The sequence below is a fragment of the Lepidochelys olivacea genome, assembly GCF_965140295.1.
Source record: "Lepidochelys olivacea isolate rLepOli2 genome assembly, chromosome: 24".
Lineage (NCBI taxonomy): Eukaryota > Metazoa > Chordata > Testudines > Cheloniidae > Lepidochelys > Lepidochelys olivacea.
The window spans coordinates 18,000,826-18,013,390 of record NC_140434.1 but is presented as its reverse complement, the minus strand read 5'-3'; the positions used below and the strand labels follow the sequence as shown (position 1 = coordinate 18,013,390).

The following is a 12,565-nucleotide window of genomic DNA, read 5'->3' as shown; positions in this document are numbered from 1 at the left end:
GTGTAAGGGCCTTCGCTTCCTGTGACAGTCTGAGGCCCTGTGCTTAGGCTCAGGCCTTTGGCTAAGCAGCAGAGGCAGCCATAAGCTGGGAAGCGACCGGGCACCTCCTCACATCCCAAACTAGTCCCATTGAAATAAGGTGCTATTGGGCTGTTAGGCACTATCAGGACGGGATTGTATTCCTATCACCTCCAGAGAAAGGGAAGTGCCTAGAAAATGTAAAAGGAAACTTAGTTTGATAGCATCCTGCCTGGCAAGAACTCACTTATCAATACTGGGATGTGAAATCCTCACTTCTGTATTGTCTTGTCATTATAGTTCCCACTTTGCTGTTGTTTGTCTGTATAATCTCTGTCTGGTTCTGTGATTGTTCCCGTCTGCTGTATAATTAATTTTGCTGGGTGTAAACTAATTAAGGTGGTGGGATATAATTGGTTACATAATCATGTTACAATATGTTAGGATTGGTTAGTTAAATTTCAGGAAAATGATTGGTTAAGGTATAGCTAAGCAGAACTCAAGTTTTACTATATAATCTGTAGTCAATGAGGAAGTGACTGGGTGTGGGTGGGGGTGGGCATGTGGGTGAGGGAAATGGGAGCAGGGAATGGGGGTAAGAAAATTGGAATCATGTTTTGCTAAAGGGGGAAATGGGAACAGGGAATGGGAGTAAGGAAGTTGGAATCATGTTTGGCTAAGGGTAGGAATGGGAACAGGGACACAGGTGTAAGGCTCTGTGGTGTCAGAGGTGGGAAGGGGGACACTAAGGAAGGAAACTGGAATCATGGTTGCTGGAAGTTCACCCCAATAAACATCGAATTGTTTGCACCTTTGGACTTCGGGTATTGTTGCTCTCTGTTCATGCGAGAAGGACCAGGGAAGTGAGTGGGTGAAGGAATTAGCCCCCTGACACTCCCCCCGTGGGGCACTTACCCATCGGGTGCAGCGCCATGGCCTGGATGTCCAGCCGGGAGTTGCAGCGGCTGCTGTTGCAATTGTGCACCTGGGAGAAGGCGAGGATGCCGTGCAGGTCCACGCCCTTGTCGTTGGTGCCCGGTCTGCCCAGGCCGCAGCCCTTCTCGCCCACCAGGAACTGCCCGTGGCCTGGGGAGACAGCCGGGGGGTGAGCGAGCCGGGAGAGAACCCAGGCGTCCTGGATCCCAGCTTCCCCCTCCCAGACCTGGAGACGGAACCCAGCTCCCACTTCTCTAACCCACTAGACCCCACTCCCCGCCCCGAGCCAGGGCGAGAACCCAGGAGTCCTGTCCCCAGCCTGCCCTGCTCCAACCACTAGACCCCAGTTGCCTCCCAGACTCAGGGCTAGAACCCAGGAGTCCTGGCTCCTAGCCCCCCTGCTCTAATCACTAGACTCCCCTCCCTTCCCAGAGCTGGGGAGAGAACCCAGGAGTCCTGTCCGCAGCCTCCCCTGCTCCAACCTCCCAGAGCCAGGGCTAGAACCCAGCCTCCCTGCTCTAACCACTAGACTCCCCTCCCCTCCCAAAGCCAGGGCGAGAACCCAGGAGTCCTGTCCCCAGCCTGCCCTGCTCCAACCACTAGACCCCAGTCACCTCCCAGAGCCAGGGCTAGAACCCAGGCGTCCTGGCTCCCAGCCCTCACCCCGAGGGCCCACTCACTCCATTTCACGGCCGCCACGGTTTCCACGCACACTTGGGTGTCGGCAGGACACGAGATCGTCTTCATCTTCTCGGGGCTGCAGCCGCCGTCGCTGCGCTCCACACAGCTGTGGCACGTCAGGGCCGTGGCTCCTGCATGGGGGGAGGGAATCCCGGTGAAACCCCGCGTGGCTGGCACACCTGTGCGGGGACCTGCCTGGGCCTGTCCCCGGTAGCGGAGGGACCCCTAATCTCTCAAAGGCAGGTGACGTTTGTGCGTTTTCCCGGGTAATTTTGCAGAGCTGTTTGCACGGCTCCCTCTCCTTGCACAGATTCTCACCTGCTTTTGCACGCAGATTTGCACCCTTCCCTCGCCACTTTTGCACTTTCCTGTGTGAATTCACACGTTTCCCTGTATAACTCCGTCTGTACAATTTTCACCTTTCCCTTGTAATGTTGCATGTCAAATGACACGGAGACGTGACAATTGACATGGGACCACGTGAAAGTTATTATGCAAATTTGCAAAGAAAGGTGAAAATTAGCACGTCAAATTACACGGAAACGTGACAATTGATGTTAATTTTCACCTTTCCCTTGCAACTTTGCCTGTTAATTTTTATGTTGTCCCATGTAATTTTGCATGTCAATTTTCACATCATCTTACGTGCCAATTTTCACTTTTCCCACATAGCTTGGCATGTCAATTCGGACCCTTTCCCGGGTGACACGTTTCCTGTGTAATTTTACATGTCAATTGTCCCCTTTCTCCGCCTCATGGATTGTTCCCCAAACTCCTGCTTCATAAACATTCGAGGGGGTCTGCCTGTGTTTTACGCCCCTGTGCATCTTCATAGAAATTTGGTGGCACATTTCCTCTCCCCTTTTGCACCAGTTTTAACACGCTAGAAGTGCGCTCACTTTCCCTCCTCTCTGGACCCCCCTGCCCCCGGCTCTGTAAATTCTCATGGCGGGTGGCCCATCTCCCTGCCCTCGTTGCGTTATTTCCACTGTACATTTGCAGAGATTTGCCACCTCCTCTTTGCACCATTTTCTCCAGGCGTTCCCACGGACGCTTGCACGCTGGCTTTCCTCTTCGCACCATTTGTCTGGGAACTTGCACTTGCATTTGCACTTCTGTTTTGCACCGTTTCTCACGAACGCTTGCGTGGGCGACAGACCTCCCCCTTTTCCAGTGGGAGGCTGTGTCAGCTCCAGGATGGGGGTGACCCCACCCCGGGGTGAGGCTGGCGTCCCTGGGAGGAGTCCTCCCAGTTGGCACTGTGCCCCAGACCCATTCCAGGTGGAGCAACCTGTCCCAGCAGGCACGGCACCCCTGCCCCCCCCCCCCATCCCATGGCCTTAACGGCTGCCCCCTCCCATTCCAGCATGGAGAACGGAGTCAATTGACAGCCCCCAGAACTGAGGAAGGGGGGGTCGTTGAGCTGGGAGTCCCCTCTCCAGGAGATCCTAGAGGGGAAAGGCCCTGTGGCCCATTCCTTGCCCCCCTGAGCCAGCCAGCCCACCACGCTGGGACTGGATGGGAGCCGGCGCCCCCTAGAGGGGAAAGGCTCCGTGTCCCCATTCCCCAGCCAGCCCCCCGGCCTGGGGCTGGATTATCATGCCATGACTCAGTCATTCTCTCCAAGGAGCAGGGTTCCCCTGGCAGATGCAGCTGAGATGAAAACACCCCATCAATGTGCCCCGGGCCCGATCGACCCCTCCAACCCGGGGGACCGGGGGGGGGGGCTCCCCCAGTCTCGTCCCCTCTGGAGCGGTGTGCTCCCGGGCCCCTTACCTTGGAGGAGCAGTGCGGCCGCCAGCAGGAGAAGGGGGCCAGCTCTCGGGGGGCAGGGGGCTCCCATGGCTGCGTCTGCCTCGACCAGGCGGGTTCTCTCGGCTCCCGGCAGCTTCCACGCGACTCCGGCTGCCAGCGCTAAGCTAAGACGATAAATAAGAGGAAGCAGATGGGGCGGGGCGCCCCACCCCCCCTTGCACATCCCACCTTCCCTGGCTTTGCTGCGGGGCCCCGGGCCGGTGATTATTCACGTTGCCTCCCCAGCACCAAGCCCTGGCGCGTCGGTACCAGGGCGGTGGCTCTCCCAGGAACCGGTCCAGCCAGTCGGGGGAGCGGGCAACGCCTTCGCGGGGCAGCGTCAACGCTGGTGGCTCGGCACCGGGGGGAGCAGGAGCCCGGGGAGGCCTCGGGGCGGATCGGAACTGGGGAGGCCCCCAGCAACGGCGAGGGGTAAGCGCCCCCAACCAGCTCCCCATGGCATGGCAGCCGGTGCTCAGTCCCCTGCCCCGCTCCCCGCAGCACAGCGCCCCCTGCCGAGTCCCCCACCTCCCTTCTGAACCTCCCACCCCAGGGCGACCCCTGTGAGCCCCCCGCCCTGCTCCCCACTGCACAGCGTCCCCCAGGGAGTCCCCCTGGCTGTGGCCCCTGTCTTCCTGCTGAGCCCCCCTGTCCTGCTCCCCCTCAGCACGGTGCCCCCGGCTGTGTCCCCTCTGCCCTGCTCCCTGTGGCCCGGGGCCCTCTGCTGAGCCCCCTAGCGTCACACTGGGGCCTTGGGGCCAGGACTGGGTCAGCAGGACACACTGACTTGTTGAGTGACCCCAGCCTGCCCTGGGGCCCCGTATCGCTGCCTGACTCAGCGCCTGGCCCCTGGCATGAGCTGGCAGCGAGAGCCCAGCCTCAGCCCTGGCCCGGAGGAGTCACGAAAGACGCAGCCAACATGGGTGCTCATATGTGTGGCAACCAGCCCCCTAGACACCAGGTATAGTGGTTACAGCAGGGGGCTGGGAGCCAGGATGCCTGGGTTCTCTCCCTGGCTCTGGGAGGGGAGTGGGGTCTGGTGGTTAGAGGGGGGGGTGCTGGGAGCCAGGACTCCTGGGTTCTCTCCCGAGCAGGGTTGTGTTTTGCTGGGTAGGTGGGTGGGGGTATGAGCATGTGTGGACGTGCTGTGTGTGTTGTTGGGGAGCTCTGCCCCCCCTGCAATACAGTGCCCCCCCCCAGGACCCCGACCCCAGCCTGGGCGGACCCTGAGGCTGCTCAGGAGGGGAGGAAGAGGCCCGACATCCAGGATATTGGGGTGCAGCTGGTAACAGACCCCCGAGTCCAGACACGCAGCTGCCCCTCCCTTGTCTCACCCGCCCCCCTGCACCCCAGGGCGAATCCTTCCCTTCCCCAGAGCTGGCACCAGGCAGCTCCTGAGTCATTGGGGCAGGGGTGTGGGGAGCACGGGGCCCCCCTTGTCCCAGGCCTCGGAAACAGGGACACACCCACGGGAAGACTCAGAGGGAGGGGGCAAGGGATGGGCCAGGAGGCCCTTCCCCTCCAGGGGGCGCCAGCCCCACCTGGCTCCAGGGCGGGGACGGGCAGGTAAAAGGGGACAGCACTGTCGATCTACAGCACGCCAAGGAACTGTCCTTGGGGGGCTGGGAGCCAGGACTCCTGGGTTCTCTCCCTGACTCAGGGTGTGGGGGGCAGGGAAAAGGGGAGTCTAGTGGTTAGCACAGTGGGGGGTCAGGACTCCTGGGTTCTCTCCCTGGCTCTGAGAGGGGAGTGGGGTCTAGTGGTTACTGCAGGCAGGCTGGGAGCCAGGACTCCTGGGTTCTATTCCACCGCCTCCCTCGTGGGCTGGTTTCCACCAGGGTGCCCAGCCGGGTTCCCCAGGGCCCAGACGTGCCCCGTTGGGATGGCAGTGGCAGGACCGGCCTTACGGGTGGGCACTGGTGGCGACCGCTGCTCAGGGAGCCAGGGCAGGAAATGGGCACCAGGCCTCACTTCGCCCGCCTGCCCTACCCGGAGAACGAGCTCTCCCTCATAGACCTCATAAGACCATAAGAACGGCCAGACTGGGTCAGACCAAGGCTCCACCTAGCCCAGTGTGCTACTGACAGTGGCCAGTGCCCGGTGCCCCAGGGGGAATGAACAGAACAGGGAATCGCCAAGTGACCCATCCCCTGTCGCCTATTCCCAGCTGTTGGCAAACAGAGGCCAGGGCCACCATCCCTGCCCGTCCTGGCTAATAGCCATCGATGGACCTGTCCTCCATGAACGTATCTAGTTCTTGTTTGAACCCTGTTATAGTCTTGGCCTTCACCATATCCTCTGGCAAGGAGTTCCACAGGTTGACTGTGCGTTGTGTGAAGAAGTACTTCCTTTTGTTTGTTTTGTTCTTGTGTTATGAGAAGGAGTAAACAACACTTCCTTATCTACTTTCTCCACACCAGTCATGGTTTTATAGACCTCTATCATATCCCCCTTAGTCTCCTCTTTTCCAAGCTGAAAAGTCCCACTCTTATTAATCTCTCCTCACATGGCAGCCGTTCCAGACCCCTCATCATTTTGGTTGCCCTTTTCTGAACCTTTTCCAATCCCAATAGATCTTTTTTGAGGTGGGGGTGACCACATCCCCTCCACGTCCCCTTCCCGGACCTCTCCCTGTGGGGTAGGGGCGGGCAGCACTTCAGACCAGGCAAGGGGGCTGGCACCAGCTCACATGGGCGACGCCGGGCGCTCTCTAGCAAGGAAGGGGACATTTCCCCTCAGCCGGCCCTGCCCAGATGGTGCTGGGCTCTCCTGCCAGCCTGGCTCCGAGGGTCCCAGGGCAGCTGCCGGGGATTCTTTGGGCGTCAGCTCCAGGGCAGCTGAGACTTAGAGGAGGGGCGTCAGGGTCTCTTGCTGGCTGCTGAGGCCTTGCAAAATCAGTGCAGGCCATGTCATGTGGCGTGAGCTCCCTCTGGGGCGAAAGGTGGTCAGTACTCCAGTTAGTACCCCAGTTCTACCCCATCTCTGGGACGGAAGTGGGGCTAGTGTTTAGAGCAGAGGGGGCTGGGAGCCAGGACTCCTGGGTTCTCTCCCCAGCCCTGGCAGGGGAGTGGGGGCTGGTGGGTTAGAGCAGGGGGCGCTGGGAGCCAGGACTCCTGGGTTCTCTCTTGGTCTGCGTGGGGCTGCGATGGGATTCCTTGCGGAGGGGAGGCGGGCGGTGGGAGGGAGTGGAGGCCTCCGTTGCTGTGCCCACTCGCGGGCTGTTTGTGCCAACGGAAGAGCTGCTCTTGGGCAACGTCCTGTCACACAGCCTCCTTGGGGAAGTGGCAGGCTGGCGAGGGCCGGTGGGAGCCCGGGATTTTGGAGCTGGGGTGCTGAACACAGAGGAGCCCTTGGCCCTTGGAAGGTTGCTGAGCCACGGCCTAGGTACCTGCTGCTCCCCCCAGGCCCTGCCCCTGCCCCGAAGCAGGGAGGGCTGGATTGGGTCCCAATCCTGGGTAGAGGGAGACGGGTGCAGGGAAATGCCAGGTGGTGCCCTCTTGCCCTGGGGATAGGCTACAGCAGGGTCCTCTGCTGCTCCCAAGGGCTGGGTGCGGCGCTGGAGGGCCCCTATGGGCTGCAGGTGTCTGTGGGGCACCCCACACCTCCTGGCTCCTGGGGTTCGGTCTGGGAGCTTGGCTGGGGAGCCTGGCAGCTCTCGGAGCTCATCCCCTCCCGTCTGTACCCTCCTCTGAGCTCGTCTGGGATCCTCCAGCCTCGAGCCAGACCCCTGGCCCCCGCGCTGGCTGCACCCTCCTCCACAGGTGGCGAGTTCCATGGGCCCAGCAATGTTTGGGGCCAGGTCCCTGCCCCGGCCCCGCCTGCCGCCCAGGGCCGTCCTGAGGATTTGTGGGGCCCTACGCAGTGTTATTAAATGGGTGCCCCTGGGCCCGACAGCAGCCCGAGCTCGCAGCCTGGGGAGGCCGGGGGGACGAGGCAGCAAAGGATAACAAGATGGCAGAAAGTCACAGTTCCCCGCAGAGACCCCCGGACCCTCTCCCTCACGCACAATGGACGTCAGAAGGCACCTAATGAACAGCACTAAACTTGGGAATTAAAAATGTCCGCCCCAGGTTCTTGATCTGCCCTGAAGTTTGTCAGACATTTATTTGCCAGAGCTCTGTGGGAAGGGCGAGTCCGCTGCCCTGCTGAACACAACCCTAAATATGATGGGACACACGAGGCTGCTCTTCTCTGGTTTACATTTTCTTAATCAGTATTTCTAAGCCGATTTTATATTTTAAATGTACTCTTCAGCCTTCATCGTTCCAGATTACTACATGTTTAACTCACTGAAACAAAGACATTCTTTTCAATTAACCAGCCCCGCAGGGTTAGTGTCTTCATAGCAATGCTCATTGCTTGTCGAACAAGGGAACGCGCATTTACTTTGTGTCCGGTGGCACCTTAAAGACTAACAGATTGATGTGGGCATAAGCTTTCGTGGGCTAGAACCCACTTCACCGGATGCATGGGGTGAAATGACAGGAGCAGGCGTTGTTATCCTGACACATGAGGGACGGGAGTTACCTCACAGGTGGAGAACCGGTGCTGACAGGGCCAATTCGATCCGGGGGGGATGTGGTCCACTCCCAATAAGAGATGAGGAGGTGTCAATTCCCGGAGAGGCAAAGCTGCTTCTGTAATGAGCCAGCCACTCCCTGTCCCCTCACTATGCCAACATTTCCATGGCTCTTATGTGCACTGGTCCAGGCTGAGGTTGATGGTGGGATGGAAATTGTTGAAATCCAGGTGGAATTCCTCAAGGGCCTCCTTCCCGTGGGTCTGTTTGATGAAGACGTCATCAATGTAGAGCAAGTAGAGGAGGGCGCTAGGGGACGAGAACTGAGAAGCGTTGTTCTGAGTCAGCCATGGAAATGTTGGCATAGTGAGGGGACAGGGAGTGGCTGGCTCATTACAGAAGCAGCTTTGCCTCTCCGGGAATTGACACCTCCTCATCTCTTATTGGGAGTGGACCACATCCCCCCCGGATCGAATTGGCCCTGTCAGCACCGGTTCTCCACCTGTGAGGTAACTCCCGTCCCTCATGTGTCAGGATAACAATGCCTGCTCCTGTCATTTCACCCCATGCATCCGGTGAAGTGGGTTCTAGCCCACGAAAGCTTATGCCCACATCAATCTGTTAGTCTTTAAGGTGCCACCGGACACAAAGTAAATGCGCGTTCCCTTGTTCGACAAGCAATGAGCATTGCTATGAAGACACTAACCCTGCGGGGCTGGTTAATTGAAAAGAATGTCTTTGTTTCAGTGAGTTAAACATGTAGTAATCTGGAACGATGAAGGCTGAAGAGTACATTTAAAATATAAAATCGGCTTAGAAATACTGATTAAGAAAATGTAAACCAGAGAAGAGCAGCCTCGTGTGTCCCATCATATTTAGGGTTGTGTTCAGCAGGGCAGCGGACTCGCCCTTCCCACAGAGCTCTGGCAAATAAATGTCTGACAAACTTCAGGGCAGATCAAGAACCTGGGGCGGACATTTTTAATTCCCAAGTTTAGTGCTGTTCATTAGGTGCCTTCTGACGTCCATTGTGCGTGAGGGAGAGGGTCCGGGGGTCTCTGCGGGGAACTGTGACTTTCTGCCATCTTGTTATCCTTTGCTGCCTCGTCCCCCCGGCCTCCCCAGGCTGCGAGCTCGGGCTGCTGTCAGGCCCAGGGGCACCCGTTTAATAACACTGCGTAGGGCCCCACAAATCCTCAGAACGGCCCTGCATACACCCCAACCCTTGGCCCGAGCCCTGAGCCTCTCCCACACCCCAAACCCCTCATCCCCAACCCCACCCCACAGCCCTCAGCCCTCACCCCCCACCCCAATCCTCTGTCCTAGCCCTGAACCTCTCCCACACCCCAAACCCCCCATCCCCATCCCAACCCCCCACAGCCCTCACCTTTTCCTGATGGCCAGTCAGGATCGGGTCTATCTGGGGGACTCCAATCTCTGCCCAACATCATTGGCAGAGGGTTGAGGTCTGGCAGCTCTGATCTTGAGGGCTGTGACCTGGAGCTGGTTCCCAAAGAACGTCCTTTTGGACCCCAGTGTATATAGTGAAATTTGAGTCCTTTTTTAGCTGTACCTTAACCGATTATTACACTAAAATGTTACTAACCAACCCTTACAAAGTGCAACCAAATTCTCGAACCAATCCAATCCCACCACCTTCATTAATTCACACCGAGCAAAATTCATTCTGTAACGGACAGAAACAATTAAAGAACCAGACAGAGACCAGTGAGAGAAACAAGAGGAACGTGGGGACCGTAATGACAAAACAACACAGAAACGAGGATTTCTCGACCACAGCTGTTGAGAAGTGATTTCTTGCCGGACAGACTATCAAACTACATTTCCTTTAACCATCTTAAGATCTGTTTCTTTATGGGGTGGTCGTGGGGGCCATTAGGACGGGGGCTGCTTCTTACCAGCCGGATCTGACATTGTTTTACTGTCATGTAGATGGCATGTGAGTATGGGACTTCCTGCTTCTCAGCCGATGGCTGCTGCTTGGCTGCTCTTTTAATCTGGCTGCAGGCGAAGGCCTGAGGCTTTAGGCCGTGCAGACAAAGGTCTTATCCTTACAGCAGTTGCAAAGGAAGGTACAAGTGGCCAGTGGTAGAATAAGCTGCCCAAGGGAGTTGTTCCTTCCTGACCCTTGTGAGGGGGCGGTTCGCTCACAGCCTGGAGCATGGGGGTCCTAGTTATTCTAATCCCCCTTGTAGGAACCCTGGGTTCTCTCATGGGCTGTACTGCCCTCCCCTGCTCCCCATGAGCCCTCCCCAAGCACAGGGCTTCGGCAAGGTCCTGTAGCAGTGAGTTCCATGGGGTAATTTTGCATAGAGTAAATATATATCGGTTAATATTTACTTATTATTATCATGAGCCGCAGCAATGGGACTGATATCGCACCGGCATGCTCCAGGCTTGGATCAGGGCCCCCCCCAGTGTGCTAGGTGCTGCAGACTCCGAGAAGTTTTCAGTGGGGCAGCTGTTAGGTGAAGAGGGCTGGAATCCAGGACTCTGGGACTGTATCCCTGGCTCTGGGAGGAGAATGGGATCTAGTGGGTTAGAACAGGGGAGGTCTGGGAGCCAGGACTCCTGGGTCCTTGGCTCACCTCACAGAGAGGCCCGATCCAATGTTAACCCTTTCCCTGCAGAAAACTGGAGAGTGTCCAAGAAAATGCACCTCAGTGATTCCAGGCAGGCCCTGAAGGGGGCGCTGCTCTGCTCCCTGCTCTCAGCTCTGCTGCTTCAAGGTACTGACACATCTCCACAGAGTCCAGCTGGGTCCTGTGTTTACTGGTGGGGGCATGGGCGGGGAGCCAGGACGCCTGGGTTCTCTCCTGGCTCTGGGAGGGGAGTGGGGTCTAGTGGTTAGAGCGGGTGGGGGTGGGGAGCCAGGACGCCTGGGTTCTCTCCTGGCTCTGGGAGGGGAGTGGGGTCTAGTGGTTAGAGCAGGGAGGGCAGGGATCCAGGACGCCTGGGTTCTCTCCTGGCTCTGGGAGGGGAGTGGGGTCTAGTGGTTAGAGTGGGTGAGGGCGGGGAGCCAGGACGCCTGGGTTCTCTCCTGGCTCTGGGAGGGCCACGGGATCTAGTGATTAGAGTGGGGCTGGGGGGCTGGGAGCCAGGACGCCTGGGTTCTCTGCTGGCTCTGGTCGGGGAGTGGGGTCTAGTGGTTAGACCAGGGGGGGGTTGGGAGCCAGGACGCCTGGGTTCTGTCCCACCCTCTCACATTTCCTCTCTCCTCGTGGCCGTCGGGCTGGAGTGCTGCAGCTCTGTGGGCACCTTCCCGGGCAGCGGCTCTCTGGGCGAGGTACCCAGGTCACGTGCAGGCCGGTGCAGAACGTCTGTGCCGAGGGGCTGATCGCCTGGGGCATCGGTAACGCTGCCTGGAGATCTGGGGCACCCCGGGGGACAGAGCTGGGATCATCAGGGGGCTGATCCGGGAGGGGGCAGGATGCTGGGCTAGATGGGCCCATGGACTGATCCGGGGCAGGGGGATACCAGGCTAGATGGGTCCGTGGGGCTGATCCTGGGGGCGGGAGGGGGCAGGATGTCAGGGTGGCTGGGCCTGTGGGGCTGATCCTGGGGGGCGGGAGGGGGCAGGATGTCAGGGTGGCTGGGCCCGTGGGGCTGATCCTGGCGGGGGAGGAGGGGGCAGGATGTCAGGGTGGCTGGGCCCGTGGGGCTGATCCTGGCCGGGGAGGAGGGGGCAGGATGTCAGGGTGGCTGGGCCCGTGGGGCTGATCCTGGGGGGTGGGAGGGGGCAGGATGTCAGGGTGGCTGGGCCCGTGGGGCTGATCCTGGGGGGCGGGTGGGGGCAGGATGTCAGGGTGGCTGGGCCCGTGGGGCTGATCCTGGGGGGCGGGAGGGGGCAGGATGTCAGGGTGGCTGGGCCTGCGGGTGTGAGCCAGTGCAGACCTGTGGAACTCCCTGCTGCCCCCTGCACTCACCCGCGGCGGGGTCCCGTCTCCCCAGGGGGCCAGCGGATGCTGGTTGTGGTGAAGAAGGGCTGCCATGCGGCGCAGTATCGGGACCTCTCTGGCGTTCGCGACGGGCCGTATCTCCCCATCTACTCTCACACCCGCTTCTGCAACGCCAGCCTCTGCAACCACCGGTACTGGGACAATTGCCACATCCCGGCCTTTCCCACAGGTACCAGCTCGTCCTCCGGGGGGCGCTGGCTCCCATCCGGCCCCGGGGCAGGGACTGGCTGGCTCAGTGGGAATGGGGCACGGGGTCTTTCCCCTCCAGGGGGCGCCAGCCCCGATCCTATCCTCAGCGATTTGGGGTGCTCTGTGTGAACTGGTTTTCTGGGTCTCAGCTCAGGTCCTCACGGCCCCCCACCGCCTTCGGGCCCCCACCCCGCCAAGGGGTGTCTGATGAGCTTGGGTTTCTGCACCTCCCCTCATCCCGCCGTCCCCCCTACTCCGTCTAGGTCAGGGGGGCTGGTTCCTCACCCTTTTCCCCTCTTCCCTCCCCCGCAGCGCCCCAGACAACACCTCTGCCAGCCTCTGGTGCTACGCCTGCATAGGGACCACCCCGGAGAGCTGCTCCCTGCGCCAGGCCCAGCAGAGCCGCTGCTACGATGACTCCCCGAGGTGCTTCGACGGGACGGGCATG

The 12,565-nt window shown here is 59.4% G+C and overlaps 2 protein-coding genes across 2 annotated transcripts in view; one reads left to right on the top strand and one right to left on the bottom strand.

Moving 5' to 3' along the window:
* LYPD3 (LY6/PLAUR domain containing 3) overlaps positions 1-3,597 on the bottom strand; it is a 7,376-nt gene extending 3,779 nt beyond the window's left edge. Inside the window, exons 1-3 of the mRNA XM_084613294.1 lie at positions 3,412-3,597; positions 1,635-1,766; positions 934-1,104 (exon numbers count right to left, since the gene is read on the bottom strand). Of these exons, the coding sequence (XP_084469420.1) occupies positions 934-1,104; positions 1,635-1,766; positions 3,412-3,478 (370 nt within the window). The 5' untranslated portion in view covers positions 3,479-3,597. The remainder of the gene's footprint in view (positions 1-933; positions 1,105-1,634; positions 1,767-3,411) is intronic.
* Positions 1-12,565, top strand: part of LOC311512389 (uncharacterized protein) — a 24,336-nt gene extending 11,771 nt beyond the window's left edge. Inside the window, exons 2-5 of the mRNA XM_084613600.1 lie at positions 10,600-10,698; positions 11,208-11,321; positions 11,921-12,097; positions 12,430-12,565. Coding sequence (XP_084469726.1) covers positions 10,623-10,698; positions 11,208-11,321; positions 11,921-12,097; positions 12,430-12,476 — 414 coding nt within the window. The 5' untranslated portion in view covers positions 10,600-10,622 and the 3' untranslated portion in view covers positions 12,477-12,565. The remainder of the gene's footprint in view (positions 1-10,599; positions 10,699-11,207; positions 11,322-11,920; positions 12,098-12,429) is intronic.